General features: G+C 44.9%; 3 protein-coding genes across 4 annotated transcripts; all 3 read right to left on the reverse strand.

Annotated features, from left to right (window-relative positions):
* Window positions 1–359: 359 nt before the first annotated feature.
* On the reverse strand, window positions 360–8,433 carry LOC142917399 (uncharacterized). Of its 2 annotated transcripts, XM_076062050.1 has the most exons (4): window positions 8,368–8,433; window positions 7,998–8,066; window positions 5,931–6,021; window positions 360–1,301 (listed from the first exon to the last, which is right to left on the reverse strand). In XM_076062050.1, exons 3-4 carry the CDS (start codon window positions 5,951–5,953, stop codon window positions 575–577), a joined length of 750 nt encoding a protein of 249 aa, XP_075918165.1. In that variant the 5' UTR covers window positions 5,954–6,021; window positions 7,998–8,066; window positions 8,368–8,433; the 3' UTR covers window positions 360–574. The 2 variants fall into 2 exon arrangements, 1 of the variants encoding a protein (XP_075918165.1); XR_012936977.1 differs by lacking the exon at window positions 5,931–6,021.
* Window positions 8,434–10,214: 1,781 nt separating this feature from the next.
* LOC142917418 (uncharacterized) lies at window positions 10,215–13,586 on the reverse strand. The gene has a single exon (XM_076062082.1). The coding sequence runs from the start codon at window positions 13,562–13,564 to the stop codon at window positions 11,705–11,707; it is 1,860 nt and encodes a 619-aa protein (XP_075918197.1). The 5' UTR covers window positions 13,565–13,586; the 3' UTR covers window positions 10,215–11,704.
* A 1,928-nt stretch (window positions 13,587–15,514) lies between these two features.
* LOC142917419 (uncharacterized) lies at window positions 15,515–19,683 on the reverse strand. The gene is made up of 2 exons (XM_076062083.1): window positions 18,536–19,683; window positions 15,515–17,314 (listed from the first exon to the last, which is right to left on the reverse strand). The coding sequence occupies exons 1-2, from the start codon at window positions 19,662–19,664 to the stop codon at window positions 17,175–17,177; spliced, it is 1,269 nt and encodes a 422-aa protein (XP_075918198.1). The 5' UTR covers window positions 19,665–19,683; the 3' UTR covers window positions 15,515–17,174.
* Between the last annotated feature and the right edge of the window lie 2,259 nt (window positions 19,684–21,942).

Here is a 21,942-nt window from a genome sequence, read left to right on the forward strand (position 1 = left end):
TAGAGTGAGTGATAAGACACTTCTAGAGTGAGTGATAAGACACTTCTAGAGTGAGTGATAAGACACTTCTAGAGTCAGTGATAAGACACTTCTAGAGTGAGTGATAAGACACTTCTAGAGTGAGTGATAAGACACTTCTAGAGTGAGTGATAAAACACTTCTAGAGTGAGTGATAAGACACTTCTAGAGTGAGTGATAAGACACTTCTAGAGTGAGTGATAAGACACTTCTAGAGTGAGTGATAAGACACTTCTAGAGTGAGTGATAAGACACTTCTAGAGTGAGTGATAAGACACTTCTAGAGTGAGTGATAAGACACTTCTAGAGTGAGTGATAAGACACTTCTAGAGTGAGTGATAAGACACTTCTAGAGTGAGTGATAAGACACTTCTAGAGTGAGTGATAAGACACTTCTAGAGTGATAAGACACTTCTAGAGTGATACGACACTTCTAGAGTGAGTAATAAGACACTTAGAGTGAGCGATCAGACACTTCTAGAGCGAGTGATAAGACACTTCTAGAGCGAGTGATAAGACACAAAGGTGCATCTATTGTAGCGACATCGTCTCTGGTTTACACATCTACCGGGTATCCACTTGACTCTGTATTGTCTCGGAGTAAGTCCACCAACATTTCCACCAACTGCTGGGAGTTGCCTCGCTCTGCCTCACAGTTAGAATTCTCCTCCTGCTTCATGTTGCCTCCATCGATGTGAAGGTTCCATTTTGGAGTTGAATCTTCATCTTCACATTTTACCTTCACTTCTTCGCTCTTCACCATCACTCCTTCACATTTCACCTCAATACCTTTAATAGTGTCCAAGCTGGGATTTTCTTCCGGTTCTTGTTTCATGAGGGATGGGCTCATGGCGGCACTTTGACTTTCACAAGCCGATTTCAGACTCCACTCCTTGTGGATCTTCTGATACTTGTGTGTTTTCTGGTGTACTTTAAGATGTGGTGACTGTGCAAACGCCTTCCTGCACAGAGTGCACCTGAAGGGTTTATCTCCCGTGTGTGTTCTCTGGTGTATTACAAGAGCAGATGACTGTAAAAATGCTTTCCCACAAACACTGCACTTGAAGGGTTTCTCTCCCGTGTGTGTTCTCTGGTGTGTTACAAGGGCAGATGAATGTGCAAACGCCTTCCCACACACATTGCACTTGAAGGGTTTCTCTCCTGTGTGAGTTCTCTTGTGCCGTGTCAAATTTCCAGTACGATCCGTGCTGTATGCACACCGGTCGCAATGTTGCCTTGTAGTACTGAGCTGCGCCGAGCGCCTTTGCTTCATCAGACCAATTCTGCAGAGGAAGCGTCAGAGGAAGCATCAGCTGCAGACAGAAAAAAATAATATCCACACCATCTACACGTCAGTATCGATGCACAGAGGAAAGCATATATACACAGTAACCGGTGACTTACACGTCTATACTTATTAATATATTCATGATATAGTGGAAAAGTGTCCCAAATTCATCACACGGGCTGTTATGGCACAGTTTAACACGTAGGTTTTCGCGACCAATATTCATAATAAAGGTTTTCGGGTTAGATCGCGTTATTTATAAATGTGTCATAACCCTCCACCACCCGACATGGCCAATCAGCAAAAAGTGTCACGTTGACAAAAGACAAATAATTCACTACTTTAGCCCACCAGTGTGTTGAAGAGTGAATCCACAACATTTACAGTTTGAGTACGACGTTTTGCTGGTAAATACATCCAGCATCGGGCAATTCGCCAGAATGGTAAAGCCCTCGCTTGCTCCCGGTTTTATATAGAGCAGCAGGGTGACGTCATCATTTAACTCATATCAGGTGCAGTGATTAGAGGCGGAGGGGGGGGTATTGTAATTATATAATCGATTAGTAATCAGTCAATGGTTATGATTAGTAATGAGTTGTAGATTAGTAATTAGTTGTAATGTGTGTTAGTGATTATATGCTATGTTAGTAATCCGTAAATTAGTATGTGTTTCCCCTATAAGGAATTGTAATGTGCATTCAAATTCTTAGCTCCCTCGGCAAAGCCACGCCGAAGGGAAACAACAAAACAACAAACATATATTCTGTTATTTTATTGCTTCCCCCCAACGCGACTCCACTGAAAGAGCCAAGAACATGAATGCCCCCCCACCCCCACTAGCTCCACCACTGTCACACACTGGCATGGTTCACAGGTGGTGGTGTGTCCACACCCACGCCTGGCCACCTTCACCTGCTCAGTATTAATGCTTACTCACTCCACCAAGTAGTTAATTGAGGATCAATCAACACAGTCGAGGCTGCATGTCTCTCTCTCTCCTCGTGTGGATTTCCTTCCCGATCCCCCGGTTTCCCCTCTACATGTAGAGAATGAACACCGCCACACGTCTAGAGTGAACACCGCCACACGTCTAGAGTGAACACCGCCACACGTCTAGAGTGAACACCGCCACACGTCGAGTGAACACCGCCATGCGTCTAGAGTGAACACCGCCACGTGTCTAGAGTGAACACTGCCACGCGTCTAGAGTGAACACCGCCACGCGTCTAGAGTGAACACCGCCACGCGTCTAGAGTGAACACCGCCACGCGTCTAGAGTGAACACCACCACGCTGTTGACAAGCCTCACCTTCTTCTTGGTTCTTTCGGTAAAGTCACATATAATGGAAACAAAGTAATAAAAATAAAACATAATCAAATAAAATAAAATTCTCATGAGGTTTCGGCCACAACACAAGTAGCCTTCTTCACGTGAAGGAACAGAACTGTCGGGACAACAGCGCTTCAATGAACGCTGCTAAGATTCGGTGCGTCTTTTAAGCTAGGTGAGAGAAGTGAAGCACCTTGAAATAGCTGAGGGATTAGCTTGTGACTGGTCACAGAAACAGCTATGTTAAAGTCAAAGTTTACATATCAACAGAGGCATGAAGTATATGGATGCTAAAGGGCTGCAACTACCCAACTATCATACAGGAAACCAATATGAAAAAAACTAAGTCTAAATTACATCAATATAATAAATGTACTCAATATATTCTTCAATAAGCTGAGCTATTAACACAAAGCAACTGGGTATACACTACACTATATAATGAATACTATATAGTAAACCAATAAAAAACTAAAATATAAACTACCTCAATGTTATCAATAAACTCTATATACTCTCCAATCAGCTCAGCCACCAACAATAAGTCGTTATATATCACAATGCCATATGGCGAAAAATTGGGTGGCGGTTTCTTCCCCTTAACGTCAGCACCACGGACAGCGACGAGCCCCGTTTAGACGGACGGGTCCATCCATGCTCGGAACGGAGGAGGGGGGAGAGAAACAGCCACGATGCGCTGTTATACTCCATGTTATAAACCATACCATTAACCGTGGTGTGCCAGCGAAAGAGCTGCGGTCTGAAGGTCACCGTAAAATACAATTAATTAAGAGCCTAAATGGTTTAAAACATCTTTCCAATGGTTACTAAGCCAGAATCCATCTTCTCGGTTGAAATTGTCTCTTTCCTTGTATATGTGGATGGCCTCATGAACGAGTCTCTCATGGTAGCCGGTTGGCTTGCAAAGAACCTCCGTCTTGGAGAAGTCAATGTCATGTGAGCCCACTGAATTATAACAGTGATTTGCCAGGGCAGAGGAGTTCGTCCTACCGTGTTTCAAGTCTGCTTTATGTTCGCGGATGCGGTCCGAGATATGTCGTTTGGTTTCTCCAATGTAGCTGCTACCACAGAGGCACTTTAGTTTGTAAACACCCGGGTACTGTATGTCTGGAACAGCATCTTTTACAGATGGAACCAGATCACGGATTTTATGTACTGTGTTGAATCGGACCTGGATCTTGTGTTTATTCAGGATTTTGGAGATCTTTTTAGTGACCCCTGCAATGTAGGGTAAGGTGAAGGTTTTGAGTGGCTCCTCAAGAGGATCCTTCTTCATGACTGGAGTGACGGCTTTGCTGATTGTGTAGTCGGAGTAACCATTAGCCCTGAGAGCCTGGTGTACGTGCTTGAGTTCACTGGCAATGTGTTTCTGGTAGGAAATGCATTGGGCTCTATGGTTTAGAGTCTTGATGAGGGAGTTCTTCTGGGATGGGTGGTGGTGGGAATCCGGTTTCAAGTAAGCATCTGTATGGGTAGCTTTCCTGTAGACAGAGTGGCTCATTGAACCATCAGGTCTCCTTTTAATTAAGACATCCAAAAAGGGTAGCTTGCCATCTTTTTCGACCTCCATGGTAAATCTGATGGCTGGGTGTATGGAATTGATGTGGTCGAGGAATTGGTCTAGAGCAGGCTGGTCATGTGGCCAGATGACAAAAGTCCGTCATTTGTTGTGTGTAGGGAGAGGGAGATGGGTCACTGTGTGTGTGCAATATAAACGGAGTTAATCCTTTTGTTGCGTAGACTTTAACATAGCTATTTCTGTGACCAGTCACAAGCTAATCCCTCAGCTTTTTCAATGCTAAATTCTCCTGTTTGATTTGTACTAGGTGCCTCTGTGGATGTGTAGGCTTTGACTTTAACATAGCTATTTCTTTGACCAGTCACAAGCTAATCCCTCAGCTGTTTCAATGATAAATTCTCCTGTTTGATATGTAAACCCCTTGGTCAAGGTGCCTCACTTATCTCAACCAGCTTAAAAAGACGCTACGAATCTTAGCAGCGTTCAATGAAGCTCTGTCGTCCCGACAGTTTTGTTCCTTCACCTGAAGAAGGCTACTTGTATTGTGGCCGAAACGTCGTGAGAATTTTATTGTCTTATTTTATTTTATTATTTTATTCTCATTCTACGTGACTTTACCGAAAGAACCAAAGAAGATAAATCCTTGCAGTCACGAAAGCTTTAAATCGAAATTTAACCGCCTCTACGGGGAGGGATTCCACACAACCTTAAGATCATTCAACAAACTCCAGGACAACAAAGCTCAACTAATCGAGTCTCTCACCTTTCTGAAGAGATGCCGCGACTCTAACCGCATTTACACTAACCTCTGCTGCTGCAACTTCTGTCAATGCAAAACGAATTCCAGCTAGAACTAGCTTCGCTCTTATCTCAGAAAAAATCAGACTTACACGCACCGAACTTGATCAGTTAGACAAGACACTCAACAAATCACACTTAACATTGACAGCAACAATGTCTACATCGGATTGGGAACATGTAGACAATATGACTGCCTCTTCAGCTGCCACTGTCGACAAAATATAGGGAAAATTTGATTTCCAAATTCAATCACCTCTCCAACAAAAAATCGGATCCACACACCGAAAAGATAGACGTTAACAAAGTCATATTAATCGCAGTAACAGTTCCATTTCTGATGGCCTGAAATCCGTTTTAGCTAAAGGTCTAAACTTTGCTGTCACACCGAGACACATCCCAGTTAATGATATCATTGCCCATGTCGACGTTGCACTCAAGGGCTTGAGTCACATCTCTGCAGACGTAGCAAGATCTGAAATCGCTGCAACCCTCAAAAACGCTAAGATGCCACCAAGCAACATCAGCAAAGATGAACGCTTTGAATAATCTCAATTAAAAAAGAGAGATGATATTGTCATCCTCTCAGCCGACAAGGGCAATGTCACTGTCATCATGGACAAAACAGAATATAACAACAAAATTCAAGAACTACTCAACGATGGCAGCTATACAAAAATAAAAAGAGATCCCACCAACAGCCTGGTTACCAAAACGAACAAAATCATCTCTGATTCAACAGCATTAATTGATCAGACCAAACAGTTCTCGTTGAAACCCTCTGCTGCCAGACCACCAAGATTATATGGCCTTCCAAAGATACACAAAGTAGATACACCCTTCGTCCCATCGTCTCTACTATCAACTCCCCCACCTATAAACTGGCACGTTTTCTTGCTGATATACTGCGACCTTTCAATGGAAAAACCACCTCTGCGGTACTAAATTCTACTCACCTGGTATCGACAATCAAAGGCATTTCCCTGTCCCCAGACGACCTGCTTGTCAGTTTTGATGTGGTGTCCTTGTTCACCAAAGTTCCGGTACCTGACACCATCGCAATCATTGAAGACTTGGTTCATCAAGGACTGCATACTGATGTACCCCCCTGGTGAGACATTGCTTAACCAACACATACTTCACCTGGAATGGAACTTTCTACAAACAGACTGAGGGCACCCCAATGGGCTCCCCCCTGTCTCCGGTTGTAGCCAACGTATTCATGGAAAAATGTGAAGCTGGCGCCATCCAGACTGCCACTCTACGCCCGACCTTATGGAAGAGGTACGTGGATGACACTTTTGTCATCTGGCCACATGGCCAGCCTGCTCTAGACCAATTCCGCGACCACATCAATTCCATACACCCAGCCATCAGATTTACCATGGAGGTCGAAAAAGATGGCAAGCTACCATTTTGGATGTCTTAATTAAAAGGAGACCTGATGGTTCAATGAGCCACTCTGTCTACAGGAAAGCTACCCATACAGATGCTTACTTGAAACCGGATTCCCACCACCATCCATCCCAGAAGAACTCCCTCATCAAGACTCTAAACCATAGAGCCCAATGCATTTCCAACCAGGAGCACATTGCCAGTAAACTCAAGCACGTACACCAGGCTCTCAGGGCTAATGGTTACTCCGACTACACAATCCGCAAAGCCATCACTCCAGTCATGAAGAAGGATCCTCTTGAGGAGCCACTCAAAACCATCACCTTACCCTACATTGCAGATTACTAAAAAGATCTCCAAAATCCTGAATAAACACAAGATCCAGGTTCGATTCAACACAGTACATAAAATCCGTGATCTGGTTCCATCTGTAAAAGATGCTGTTCCAGACATACAGTACCCGGGTGTTTACAAACTAAAGTGCCTCTGTGGTAGCAGCTACATTGGAGAAACCAAACGACATATCTCGGACCGCATCCGCGAACATAAAGCAGACTTCAAACACGGTAGGACGAACTCCTCTACCGTGGCAGATCACTGTAATAATTCAGTGGGCTCACATGACATTGACTTCTCCAAGACAGAGGTTCTTTGCAAGCCAACCAGCTACCATGAGAGATTCGTTCATGAGGCCATCCACATACACAAGCACAGAGATAATTTCAACAGAGAAGATGGATTCTGGCTTAGTAACCATTGGAAAGATGTTTTAAACCATTTCGGTTCTTAATTGTATTTTACGGTGACCTTCAGACCACAGCTCTTTCGCTGGCACACCACGGTTAATGGTTTGGTTTATAACATGGAGTATAACAGCGCATCGTGGCTGTTTCTCTCCCCCCTCCTCCGTTCAGAGCATGGATGGACTCGTCCGTCTGAACGGGGCTCGTAGCTATCCGTGGTGCTAAAGTTGAGGGTAAGATTCCACCCATTTTTTCGCCATATGGCATTGTGATATATAACAACTTATTGTTGGTGGCTGAGCTGATTGGAGAGTATATAGAGTTTATTGATAACATTGAGGTAGTTTATATTTTAGTTTTTTATTGGTTTACTATATAGTATTCATTATATAGTGTAGTGTATACCCAGTTGCTCTGTGTTAATAGCTCAGCTTATTAAAGAATATATTGAGTACATTTATTATGATAGTTGGGTAGTTGCAGCCCTTTGGCGTCCATATACTAAATGCCTCTGTTGATATGCAAACTTTGACTTTAACATAGCTATTTCTGTGACCAGTCACAAGCTAATCCCTCAGCTATTTCAATGCTAAATTACCCTGTTTGATATGCAAACTCCTTTGTCAAGGCGCTTCACTTCTCCCACCTAGCTTAAAAGACGCTATGAATCTTAGCAGCGTTCATTGAAGCGCTGTCGTCCCAACAGTTCTGTTCCTTCACCTGACGAAGGCTACTTGTGTTGTGGCCGAAACGTCATGAGAATTTATTTTATTACGTTTCATTTTTATTTGCATTACTTTGTTTCCATTCTACGTGGTGACTTTACCGAAAGAACCATGAAGATGAATCCCTGCAGTCACGAAAGCTTTAAATCGAAAGCCTCACCTTGTGTTGTTGTTGTGGGCAGGTCGTTTCTGAAAACTAGAGCGGTATAGCAGCTCAAGCGGGCTTGGCCTGGTAACAAAAGAAAATTAAAACTGCGTGAATATTTACAATAAAACAAAGTTAGAAAGTGGCTAGCCGGGTGAAGACAAATTAAACTTAAGCGAGATAATTAAAGTGAATGCAATCAGGTGAGGGGAGGCAAGGCCCCACGTGGCTAGGCCCCGCGTTGTAAAGTTCCAACCTGGACATCGATTCCCATGCTCGCTGCTACTCAACTGACATCCCTGAGAGAGAGAGGGAGGCTCTACGTTGGTAAACAACAACCACAACCACCACCACAACAACCACAATCGCAATGAGAATTTTTCACCTCGGATTTCAGTGCAGGAAGCGATAGCTTCCTGTTACCTCGTGACGTCACGCGGCAGCAGGTGACATGACGTCACATCCGGGGTACGAGACACGCTCCTCCCACAATGAGCTGCTCCGTAAATAAAAAAATTAGAGTATGATTAAATTATGTTAATGTGACATGCGATATATAGTAGGTGCTGAACCCATCGCAATAAACCCGCGACGGCTTTAACGGACACATTATGTTAATGAGCCGCCAGTCACTGGGCGTAGCTTTGCCCAAATAAGGATTGCCACTGGAACGATATCGGCAGTGACCCATGCGGAGTGGACGTCACGCTCAAGAGCGCGGTGGACAGGGGAGGGGTGAATACCTTGGTGACATGACGTCACTAACGAGGTACACCTCACCCTGGCGTTTCATGCCGATGAGGTAATTAAGAGTGGTGACGTCACAGAGTTGGAGTTTAAGTTGATTTAGATTCATTTTCCATTGCTCCCTCCCTTGAGTATGTGAGCTCAGCAACAACGTGGACATTATTGTGTATACACTGTGTGTGTGTGTACACTGTGTGTGTGTACACTGTGTGTATACACTGTGTGCGTGTGTACACTGTGTGTACACCGTGTGTGTGTACACTGTGTGCGTGTATACTGTGTGTGTACACTGTGTATACACTGTATGTATGTGTACACTTTGTGTGTGTACACTATGTGTATACACTGTGTGTGTCACTGTGTGTCACTGTGTGTGTGTACACTGTGTGTGTACACTGCGTGTATGCACACTGTGTGTGTCACTGTGTGTGTGTACACTGTGTGTGTGTACACTATGTGTATACACTGTGTGTGTGTACACTGTGTGTGTACCCTGTGTGTGTACAGTGTGTACACTGTGTATACAGTGTGTGTGTGTACACTGTATGTGTGTTCACTGTGTGTGTACAGTGTATACACTGTGTGTGTACACTGTGTGTGTACACTGTGTGTGTGTGTACACTATGTGTATACACTGTGTGTGTCACTGTGTGTCACTGTGTGTGTGTCACTGTGTCACTGTGTGTGTGTACACTGTGTATACCCTGTGTGTGTGTACACTGTGTGTGTACACTGTGTGTGTACACTGTGTGTGTGTACACTATGTGTATACACTGTGTGTGTCACTGTGTGTCACTGTGTGTGTGCCACTGTGTCACTGTGTGTGTGTGTCACTGTGTCACTGTGTGTACACTGCGTGTGTACACTGTGTCACTGTGTGTCGCTGTGTGTGTCACTGTGTGTGTGTCACTGTGCCTGGCATAAGCGTCGTGGTGACGTCACCGCCACTTAGTGGCGAATGGCGATTGTTGTTATGTCACTGTGTCACTGTGTGTGTGTCACTGTGTCACTGTGTGTGTGTACACTGTGTGTCACTGTGTCACTGTGTGTGTGTACACTGTGTGTGTACACTGTGTACCGTGTGTGTACACTATGTGTGTACACTGTACGTGTGTACACTGTGTGTACAGTGTGTGTACACTGTGTGTGTAGTGTGTGTATACACTCTATTTGTACCCTGTGTATACTGTGTGTACACTGTGTATACACTGTGTGTGTACACTATGTGTATACAGTGTGTGTGTACACTGTGTGTGTACACTCTGTGTACACTGTCTGTGTACACTGTGTGTACATTGTGTGTGTACACTGTATGTGTTCAGTGTGTGTACACTGTGTATACACTGTGTGTGTGTACATAGTGTGTACACTGTGTGTGTGTACACTGTTTGTGTCCGCATTGAACCGAACCCTCGGCAAGGCCATCTACTTAATGACGAGAGAAAATTCACACGAAATGTCCTTTTCAATGAAGTCTTCCAGATGTAAATTGATACAAGCTTTTAATGAAGAAATAAAATAATCTAAGTCAAAACACAACACAATTCAAAGATGTTTCATTTTAAAACAACAAAACGGAGCATGGGGTACTTGCGTGAATGCGTCCTTCGTGTGCGGTAAATGTTGTGACTTTCCTGGCCTGAAGGCCGTCAATGTGTTGGACCCTTATTGGTGCACAGCGTCTCAACAACAGCAGTGGGGTTTGCTTCAACCGATAGGTACGAACATCCAGACGTGAATCAGCAAGGTGCATTTCTAGTCCCAGTTAGACAAAATCTACGTCAACACGTAAGACAAAACTACAATTCGTGTTGTAGAGAATGTACCACCTCCTATACGTGTAACTTTCAAGTGGTATGCCTTGTAACTGATGAATGATCCGAGCGTGCTCCCTATTTCAAAGACAATTGAGTTGTTCCAGATGCTTCCTGAAACACAAAAGTACCCTTTGACCTGTATCACAAGAACAACGGGTCTCACCTGAGTTCTCTGTACAGGTTGCTTTCAAAACACACACACACTTTGTCCTAACATCACTTATTCAATGTTTGCCCCTCAGACAAAATGATACATGTACAAGCACAGTCAGACAAGTATTCATTCTAAATCATTGACGGGCATATTAACATCGAATTACTGCAGCGAAATTGACTGCATCACGTTACATCGTATTAACAAGAAGTTATTTTACAAACACGCACCGTCTGCTTAACAGTGTATGTACAACGTACTATTGTTGCGTCATTCAAAACGAGTAGGCCGTTGAATGCTGGCGTCTGGGTCAAAATGTAGCAAATTCTAAACATTACGCTACAAATAATAGATGAGGGCGTTTCGATGGCAACACAAGCAATCGTCATCATGTGGGACAAGCACAGCAGCAATAAGAAACTGCTGGAGAAGGCGCCTACTACTTCAGCAGTTTCTCTTGCTGTGGTTGTCCCACCTGATGACGATTGCTTGTGTTGTGATTTAAACGCCGTGATCTGTTATGTTTCTACCCACGTGGTGACTTTACCGAAATAACCCAAGAGTGTGGATTCCTGCAGTCACGAAAGCTTCAAATCAAGATTGCCTACAAACTACACAACTGAGATGACGCATCAATCGTTGCCCCCTACTGACAGGCTCTTGTCCACATGCAGGCCGGTGCAGGGCCACCACCTTGTGCCACACAGGGGCAGCTGCTACTTGGGGATGCTCTTCGAGTGTTTCAGACGAGGTACAGCACAAAACTCCGAGTTGCTGAGGCGATTAAGCAAGCACCGTGTAAATGCAAATATTATAACATAGTGAATGCTTGGGGGCTTATTGTCTCTCGCTCCTGGTTAAAGATCTACCCAACCCACAGGTCAACAAAGACTGGGCGCTCTTACTCTGCAGGTTGAACCTAGCAACTGAGTGTCCAACTTCACGTTCTTGTCATTAAAGGCCTGTGACAAAGGTGCATCTATTGGAGCGACATCATCTCAAGCTTACACATCTACCGGGTCTCCACTTGACTTTGTATTGTCTGGGAGGAAGTCCACCCACACCTCCACTTCCACAAACTGCTGGGAGTTGCCTCGCTCTGCCTCACAGTCAGAATTCTCCTCCTGCTTTACGTTGCCTCCATCGATGTGAAGGTCCGATTTTGGATTTGAATCTTTATCTTCACATTTTACCTTCACTTCTTCGCTCTTCACCATCACTTCTTCCCTCTTCACCATCACTTCTTCACATTTCACCATCACCTCTTCACATTTCACCTCGATACCTTTAAAAGTGTCCAAGCTGGGATTTTCTTCTGGTTCGTGTTTCATGAGGGATGGGCTCATTGCGGAACTTTGACTTTCACAAGCTGATTTCAGACTGCACTCCTTGTGGATCTTCTGATGCTTCTGTGTTCTCTGGTGTACTTGAAGATTTGATGAATGTGCAAATGCCTTCCCGCACACACTGCACTTAAAGGGTTTCTCTCCCGTGTGTGTACTCTGGTGTGTTTTAAGAGCAGATGAATCTGAAAATGTCTTCCCACACACAGTGCACCTGCAGGGTTTCTCTCCCGTGCGTGTTCTCTGGTGTGTTTTAAGAGCAGATGACTGTGAAAATGCCTTCCCACACACGATGCACTTGAAGGGTTTCTCTCCCGTGTGTGTTTTCTGGTGTCCTTGAAGATTATATGAATCTGAAAATGCCTTCCCACACACACTGCACTTGAAAGGTTTCTCTCCCGTGTGTGTTCTCTGGTGTCTTTGAAGATTAGATACATTTGGAAATCCCTTCCCACACACACTGCACTTGAAGGGTTTCTCTCCCGTGTGTGTACTCTGGTGTCTTTGAAGATTAGATAAATTTGGAAATCCCTTCCCACACACACTGCACTTGAAGGGTTTCTCTCCCGTGTGTGTTCTCTGGTGGTTTTGAAGAGCAGATGAACGTGCAAACGCCTTCCCACACACACTGCACTTGAAGGGTTTTTCTCCTGTGTGTGTTCTCTGGTGTTTTTTAAGAGTAGATAAATCTGAAAATGCCTTCCCACACACACTGCACTTGAAGGGTTTCTCTCCCGTGTGTGTTCTCTGGTGTGTTAGAAGATTACATGACTGTGTAAACGCCATCCTGCACATCGTGCACCTGAAGGGTTTCTCTCCCGTGTGTGTTCTCTGGTGTTTTACAAGATCAGATGACTGTGCAAATGCCTTCACGCACACACTGCACTTGAAGGGTTTCTCTCCTGTGTGTGTTCTCTGGTGTGTTACAAGACTACATGACTGTGTAAACGCCATCCCGCACATCGTGCACCTGAAGGGTTTCTCTCCCGTGTGTGTTCTCTGGTGTGTTACAAGACTACATGACTGTGTAAACGCCATTCCGCACATCGTGCACCTGAAGGGTTTCTCTCCCGTGTGTGTTCTCTGGTGTTTTACAAGATCAGATGACTGTGCAAATGCCTTCACGCACACACTGCACTTGAAGGGTTTCTCTCCTGTGTGTGTTCTCTGGTGTTTTTTAAGAGTAGATAAATCTGAAAATGCCTTCCCACACACACTGCACTTGAAGGGTTTCTCTCCCGTGTGTGTTCTCTGGTGTATTACGAGATGATATGACTGTGTAAACGCCATCCCGCACATCGTGCACCTGAAGGGTTTCTTTCCCGTGTGTGTTCTCTGGTGTTTTTTAAGAGCAGATGACCATGAAAATGCCTTCCCACACACAGTACATTTGAAGGGTTTCTCTCCTGTGTGACTTCTCTGGTGCCGTGTCAAATTTCCAGTCCGGTCCGTGCTGTATGCACGCTGGTCGCATTGTTGACTTGTCGTACCGAGCTGCTGTGCTGACTGCCTTTGCTCCATCAGACCAATTCTGCAGAGGAAGCGTCAGCTGCAGACAGAAAAAAATAATATCCACACCATCTACACGTCAGGCACAGAGGAATGCACACGTGACTTACACGTCTATATTTATTAATATATTCATGATGTAATGAAAAGTTTCTCAAATTCATCAGATTTGATGAACGTGCAAATGCCTTCACGCACAGAGTGCACCTGAAGGGTTTCTCTCCACGGGCTGTGATGGCACACAGTGAGAGGGCAAATGTCATTAATATGCCTGGAAGCCTTCATATCTTCAAGATGAATGTTAACCCAAAACTCTAAGCACACAATTTCGGCTGTCTGACTACAAAAGGAATATTTATGAGAGCTAAATTCAGCTGACATAGCAATACTATTTGTGTTATGCATAAATTAATGTTCAATCGCAACTTAGAGGTGTGAATCCAGGCTCAGATGTCCTTGAATGCTGGGATGAAGAGTTCTGACTTCAGCTGCATGTGTGTGCTGTGTTCACCTCCTGTTTCCATTCTTACAAAGCGTTCCAGAGGAAAACAAAAATAAACTATTGTTTTGATATAACCTCCGTGTGCAATAGAGTTAATAGACTTTACTGCAAACACAAACTTGACACTGTCACACACTGCCATGAGTAAACAGGTGGTGGTGTGACCAGAACCATGCCTGGCCACCTTCATCTGCTCAGCATTAATTCTTCCTCACTCCACCAAGTAATGAATCGAGGATCATCAACATAGCCGAGGCTATCCGTGTCTCTGTCTCTCTCTCCCCGTGGTGAAGGTGTTCCCCTCCACACATTCAGAGTCAACAGCGGCACGCGCTTAGCGTCTTTGACCGATAGACATTGACACACGTATTGTTGGTTCTTTCGGTAAAGTCACTTAGATAGAAAATAAAAATAACAGATTAAATTCAATAAGATAAAGACTACTTGCGTTGCGGTCGAAACGTCGTGGGTTTTTTGCTTTATTTTTTATTTAATTTATAATTTTATTTTTATTTTATTTTCTATCTACGTGACTTTACCGAAAGAACCAAGAATATTAATTCCTGCAGTCACCAAAGTTTTAAGTCAAAACATTCACACACGTTCACAAAGCCTCACCTTGTGTTGTTGTGGGCAGGTCGCTTCTGATAACAAGAGCTGTATAGCAGCTCAAGCGGGCTTGGCCTGGTGAAAAAAATAAAACTGCGTGAATATTTACAATAAAACAAAGTTACAAAGTGGCGAGCCGGGTGAAGACAAATTAAACTTAAGCGAGATAATTAAAGTGAATGCAATCAGGCGAGGGCAGGAGGCAAGGCCCCGCGTGGCTAGGCCCCGCGTTGTAAAGTTCCAACCTGGACATCGATTCCCATGCTCGCTGCTACTCAACTGACATCCCTACGAGAGAGAGAGGCTCTACCTTGGTAAACAACAACAACCACCACCATGAGAATTTCTCACCTCGAATTTCAGTGCAAGCGCGGATCAGCAGCCTCCTGTTACCTCGCGACGTCACGCGGGTAAGCAGGTAACATGACGTCACTTCTGGGGTAAGAGATACGCCCCTCCCACAAAGAGCGGCTCTGTAACTGAATAAATTATGTTAATGAGCCCAGGCCATACCTCGAGGGATGGGGCGTGGCTGCAGAACCCGTCGCAATAAACTCTCGACGGCCTCAACGAAAACATTATGTTAATGAACCGCCAGTCACTGGGCATAGCTTTGCCCAAATAAGGATTGGCACTGGATTGATATCGGCAGTGACCCAAGCGGAGGTGACGTCACGCTCAAGAGCGCTGTGGACGGGGTTGGGGGAGTGTGAATACCTTGGTGACATGACGTCACTAGCTAGGTACACCTCCCGCTGGCACTTCATGCCGTTGAGGTCATGCTGAGTGGTGACGTCACAGAGCGGGGATGGAGTTTAAGTTGATTTAGATTCATTTTCCATTGCCCCCTCCCTTGGGTGCGTGAACTCAGCAACAACGTGGACATTATTGTGTGTACGTACACACTATGTGTGTACGGGCGGTGCATTGGCCAGTCATCTCAGTCAGTCGACCCATGGCATCTTATCATCAATTTATTTTAAAATTTTTATTATTTTTATTTGTATTTTTAAAACATTTTCTTTTGTTTATTTTTTTTTCTATCTACGTGACTAGAACCAGGAATATGGTAGCGCATTCTCTATTTGTTGCAGAGGTTCAAAGTTCAAATCCGACAGGCACACCTGGCTACTCCAGTAACGTTCACCACATTATGCACTGTTCTGCTTCACGGCGGATGTCAAACAGAGTATTGTGTCACTTACAACGCACAGGTCATTGCATGTTGGTGTCACGGTCAAAATTGTGGTAATTCCAAACATTATCCGAAACTCTACAACGGAAATGTTTGGCTACGTACGGTTTGAAAGAAGTGTTAGTCAAACAGAATGTGTATTTGCGTGCGCGTGTTTAAACGTATCTTTGTACGAGCGGTAGGGCAGCAGTTAACGCTACGCTGCGCTACGAACCCGGAGACCCAGGATCGTTTCCCGCTCACAGCCAATACCGCCAGTGACGATTATCTGAACCGGTCGTGGGCCATCCCTAGGTCGACTCAGCCTACAACTGAGTACCCAGTGTGATGTGTGAGCATCGCCACTCGGGAGACAAAGGTGGCCGGGCGCGGTGCTGGCTACCCACCCCCCTCGTATGCCGTGCCAGCCTTCATAGGTGCTCGCTAACAGCACTTGCCCCTAGAGTCTGTTAATGCTCTACCGGGGATCTTTGTTCTTGTTGTTGTGTACGAGTGGGGAGCGGTAATTTAGTGGCTATCGCACTGCACTCTGTAACCCGGTGACCCAAATTGGATTCCTGCTCATGACACACAACAGTGGCAGATATTTAAACCAGTCCTGGGTTTTCCTTACATCGATGTAGTCTTGAATGACTTCCTAGTGTGGTGTAAATATCAGGGGAGACAAAGGCGGCCCGGTGCGGTGTTGGCCACCCTCCCCCTCGAGTGCTGTGTGTGCCGGCGTTTATAGCTCACCAACAGCACTTGCCCCAGCAGTCTGTTGAAGGCTGTACGGGGGATCTTTGTGTGTGTGTGTGTGCAATAAGATCAGGAAATATGACTGGCAGAGAAAATTGCTTGAGATTATTTTAAAAGCATGGGTTTAGAAAAGTGAACAAAGCATGTCTCTATTATGTGCATTACCATTGAAGGGTGCTTTGGGTTCAAAGCCATCCGCATAGCCTCAAATCTGCATTAATGCCAATTTGTCCTATCTGGGAAGATCATAGTATTACAGGAGGTCCTCTCACGCGCTAACCCAGACTGATGTGAGTGCACGATCTCTGTATTAGTTGTTTTTTATTGTCCTTAACTGCATCGCGTTTCAAGGTGAATAACCGTTGCCTGGAACATGTATGCTTAGTGGAAAAGATTTGTACATATTGGGCCAAATTTGCATTGTCTTAGAAATTACATGCAAATCAATCAATATGCAGTTCAGGTCAAATAAGACATTCCTTTTTAACGCTTTCCAACCAAGGTTGAGATGTTAATGCATTAGCTCTGTTCGTTCATATCTGCCCATGTGTCTGTAGCATGGCATTTCGATAACCCTCTTAAAGATGTATGGACTGATGCTGTACAGAAGGATGTGCAGCTGAGTGGACTTGCCGATGACCGGTACCAGCGGTGTCAAGATCGGCCTCTGTGGAGGAGGCTCGTGAAGCACGCTGCTGGGCAGTTGGAGGCAGTCGCCCTACAGTAACAACGGAGGGCGGATGAGCGACGCTCACGACAACGAGCGGAGCGTCGGCCAAACCAAGTCGGTGCAGTGGTGCCTGTCAGTCATCTCATTGAGCACACAGCACTTGGGTCTGTCCTGTGAGCTGTTAGAGAGCCTTAGACACATCACGTGGCATCAACACGTAAGACAAAACTACAATTCGTGTTGTAGAGAATGTACCTCCTCCTATACGTGTAACTTTTAAGTGGTATGCCTTGTAACTGATGAATGATCCGAGTGTGCTACCTATTTAAAAAGACAATGAGTTGCTCCAGATGCTTCGTGGAACACAAAAACACCATGTGAACTGTATCACAAGAACAACGGGTCTCACCTGAGTTCTCTGTACAGGTTACTTTCAAACACACACACACACACTTTGTCCTAACATCACTTATTCATTGTTTGACCCTTATAGATCAAATGTTGCAAGTATGCACAAAACCAGACAAGTATACACTCTAAATTAATGACAGGCATATTAACAAAATTGGATTACTGCAGTGAAATATACTGCATCACGTTACATCGTATTAACAAGAAGCTTTTTTAAAAAGTTGCACAGTCTGCTTCAGTGTATGTAAAACATACTATTGTGTCATTCAAAACGAGTAGGCCATTGCATGCTGGCGTCTGAGTGAAAATGTAGCAAATTCTAAACATTACCTACAAACTACACAACTGAGATAACGCATCAATCATCGCCCCCTTCTGACAGGCTCTTCTCCACATGCAGGCCGGTGCAGGGCCACCACCTTGTGCCACACAGGGGCAGCTGCTACTTGGGGATGCTCTTCGAGTGTTTCAGGCGAGGTACGACACAAAACTCCGAGTTGCTGAGGCGATTAATCAAGCACCGTGTAAAAGCAATTATTATAACATAGTGAATGCTTGGGAGTTTATTCGCTCTTGCTCCTGGTTAGAGGTCTACCCAACCCACGGGCCCACAAAGACTGGCCGGCCTTACTCTGCAGGTTGAACCTAGGAATTGAGTGTCCAAATTCACGTTCTTGTCATTAAAGGCCTGTGACAAAGGTGCATATATTGTAGCGACATCGTCTCTGGCTTACACATCTACCGGGTCTCCACTTGACTTTGTATTGTCTAGGAGCAAGTCCACCCACACCTCCACTTCCACAAACTGCTGGGAGTTGCCTCACTCTGATTCACAGTCAGAATTCTCCTCCTGCTTACCGATGTGAAGGTCCCATTTTGGAGTTGAATCTTCATCTTCACTTTTTATCTTCACTTCTTCGCTCATCACTTCTTCACATTTCACCATCACTTCTTCACATTTCGCCATCACCTCTTCATATTTCACCTTTATACCTTTAAAAGTGTCCAAGCTGAGATTTTCGTCCGGTTCTTGTTTCATGAGGGATGGGATCATTGCGGCACTTTGACTTTCACAAGCTGATTTCAGACTCCGACTCCGCTCCTTGTGGATGTTCCGATGCTTTTGTGTTCTCTGGTGTCTTCGAAGATTTGATGAATCTGCAAACGGCTTCCCGCACAGAGTGCACCTGAAGGGTTTCTCTCCCGTGTGTGTTCTCTGGTGTTTTACAAGATCAGATGACTGTGCAAATACCTTCACGCACACACTGCACTTGAAGGGTTTCTCTCCCGTGTGTGTTCTCTGGTGTTTTTTAATAGCAGATGACTGTGAAAATGCCTTCCCACAAACACTGCACTTGAAGGGTTTCTCTCCCGTGTGTGTTCTCTGGTGTAATAGGAGATCAGATGACCGTGAAAATGCCTTCACGCACACACTGCACTTGAAGGGTTTCTCTCCCGTGTGTGTTCTCTGGTGTGTTACAAGATTACTTGACTGTGTAAACGCCATCCTGCACATCGTGCACCTGAAGGGTTTCTCTCCCGTGTGTGTTCTCTGGTGTTTTACAAGATCAGATGAATCTGAAAATGCCTTCCCACACACCCTGCACTTGAAGGGTTTCTCTCCCGTGTGTGCTCTCTGGTGTGTTTTAAGAGCAAATGAATCTGAAAATGTCTTCCCACACACACTGCACTTGAAAGGTTTCTCTCCCGTGTGTGTTCTCTGGTGTTTTTTAAGAGCAGATGACTGTGAAAGTGCCTTCCCACACACCGTGCACTTGAAGGGTTTCTCTCCTGTGTGTGTTCTCTGGTGGGTCTCAAGAACTGATGGCCATGCAAATGCCTTGTCACACACAGTGCACTTGAAGGGTTTCTCTCCTGTGCGAGTTCTCTGGTGCCGTGTCAAATTTCCAGTCCGGTCCGTGCTGTATGCATGCTGGTCGCATTGTTGACTTGTCATACCGAGCTGCGCTGAGTGCCTTTGCTCCATCAGACCAAATCTGCAGAGGAAGCGTCAGCTGCAGACAGAAAAAAATAATATCCAAACCATCTACACGTCAGGCACAGAGGAATGCACACGTGACTTACACGTCTATACTTATTAATATATTCATGATGTAGTGAAAAAAATTCACAAATTAATCAGATTTGATGAACATGAAAACGCCTTCACGTACAGAGTGCACCTGAAGGGTTTCTCTCCACGGGCTGTTATGGCACGCATTGAGAGGGAAAATGTCATTAATATGCCTGGAAGCCTTCATATATTCAAGATGAATGTTAACTCAAAACTCTAAGCACACAATTTCGGCTGTCTGACTACAAAAGGAATATTTATGAAAGCTAAATTCAGCTGACATAGCAAAGGGTGTTGAAAACAATACTATTTGTGTTATGCAGAAATGCATAAATTAATGTTCAATCACAACTTAGAGGTGTGAATCCAGGCTCAGATGTCCTTGAATGCTGGGATGAACAGTTCCGACTTCAGCTGAATGTGTGTGCTGTGTTAACTTCCTGTTTCCATTCGTATAAAGAGTTCCAGAGGAAAACTAAAATAAACTATTGTTTTTATATATCCTCGTGTTCAACAGAGTTAATAGACTTTACTGCAAACACAAACTTGACACTGTCACACACTGCCATGAGTAAACAGGTGGTGGTGTGACCAGAACCATGCCTGGCCACCTTCATCTGCTCAGAATTAATTCTACCTCACTCCACCAAGTAATGAATCGAGGATCAATCAACATAGCCGAGGCTATCCGTGTCTCTGTCTCTCTCTCCCCGTGGTGAAGGTGTTCCCCTCCACACATTCAGAGTCAACAGTGGCACGCGCTTAGCGTCTTTGACCGATAGATACATTGACACACGTATTGTTGGTTCTTTCAGTAAAGTCACGTAGATAGAAAATAAAAATAACAGATTAAATTGAATAAGATAAAGACCACTTGTGTTGCGATCAAAACGTCGTGGGTTTTTTGCTTCATTTTCAGTTTTTTTATTTTTCATTTAATTTATAATGTTATTTTTATTTTATTTTCTATCTACGTGACTTTACCGAAAGAACCAAGAATATTAATTCCTGCAGTCACCAAAGTTTTAAGTCAAAACATTCACACACGTTGACAAAGCCTTACCTTGTGTTGTTGTTGGCAGGTCGCTTCTGATAACAAGAGCGGTATAGCAGCTCAAGCGGGCTTGGCCTGCTAACAAAAGAAAATAAAAACTGCGTGAATATTTACAATAAAACAAAGTTACAAAGTGGCGAGCCGGGTGAAGACAAATTAAACTTAAAGCGAGATAATTAAAGTGAACGCAATCAGGCGAGGGCAGAAGGCAAGGCCCCGCGTGGCTAGGCCCCGCGTTGTAAAGTTCCAACCTGGACATCGATTCCCATGCTCGCTGCTACTCAACTGACATCCCTACGAGAGAGAGAGAGGCTCTATCTTGGTAAACAACAACCACAACCACCATGAGAATTTGTCACCTCGGATTTCAGTGCAGCCTCGGATCGGCAGCCTCCTGTTACCTCGCAACGTCACGCGGGTAAGCAGGTAACATGACGTCACTTCCGGGGTAAGAGACACGAAGCCTCCCATAAGGAGCGGCTCTGTAACTGAAGACATTATGTTAATGTTAACTGGCCACATGTCGAGGGATGGGGCGTGGCTGCTGAACCCGACGGCTTCAACGGAAACATTATGTTAATGAACCGCAGTCACTGGGCGTAGCTTTGCCCAAATAAGGATTGCCACTGGATTGATATCGGCAGTGACCCAAGCGGAGGTGACGTCACGCTCAAGAGTGCCGTGGACGGGATTGGGGGAGTGTGAATACCTTGGTGACATGACGTCACTAGCGAGGTACACCTCCCGCTGGCACTTCATGCCGATGAGGTCATGCTGAGTGGTGACGTCACAGAGCGGGGATGGAGTCGAAGTTGATTTAGATTCATTTTCCATTGCCCCCTCCCTTGGGTGCGTGAACTCAGCAACAACAACGTGGATATTATTGTGTATACACTGTGTGTGTACACACTGTGTGTGTACGTACACACACGCACTTGCCCCAACAGTCTGTTAAAGGTTACCACGGGGGGGATCTGCGTCTTTTGTTGACCGTGCTAATGCTACGTTAATTCCTGATGCTTCAGAGACATTGCACACGAGGTTTCTTTGCTAGTGGGAGTCATCAAGTGAGTACCTCTCAGTCAAGCGTTTCAGCCGTGCCGCTGCAAACTGCAAGGGAGGTCTCCCCCCCCCCCC

Source organism: Petromyzon marinus, unplaced genomic scaffold, assembly GCF_048934315.1.
Source record: "Petromyzon marinus isolate PM22_M1 ecotype Great Lakes invasive population unplaced genomic scaffold, UKy_Petmar_22M1.pri1.0 PM_G_Scaffold_49, whole genome shotgun sequence".
NCBI lineage: Eukaryota > Metazoa > Chordata > Hyperoartia > Petromyzontiformes > Petromyzontidae > Petromyzon > Petromyzon marinus.

What these genes read in the sequence shown, in the direction of transcription:
- LOC142917399 (XM_076062050.1), bottom strand. Translation starts at nt 5,953, where the DNA reads ATGCCTTTGATTGTCGATACCAG. An exon ending in CCTTTGATTGTCGATACCAG is followed by an intron (nt 1,302 to 5,930) that starts GTGAGTAGAATT and finishes CTTCCTCTGCAG; the next exon opens with AATTGGTCTGATGAAGCAAA.
- LOC142917418 (XM_076062082.1), bottom strand. Translation starts at nt 13,564, where the DNA reads ATGGAGCAAAGGCAGTCAGCACAGCAGCTCGGTACGACAAGTCAACAA.
- LOC142917419 (XM_076062083.1), bottom strand. Translation starts at nt 19,664, where the DNA reads ATGGAGCAAAGGCACTCAGCGCAGCTCGGTATGACAAGTCAACAATGC. An exon ending in AAAATGGGACCTTCACATCG is followed by an intron (nt 17,315 to 18,535) that starts GTAAGCAGGAGG and finishes TTGTTACTGTAG; the next exon opens with GGCGACTGCCTCCAACTGCC.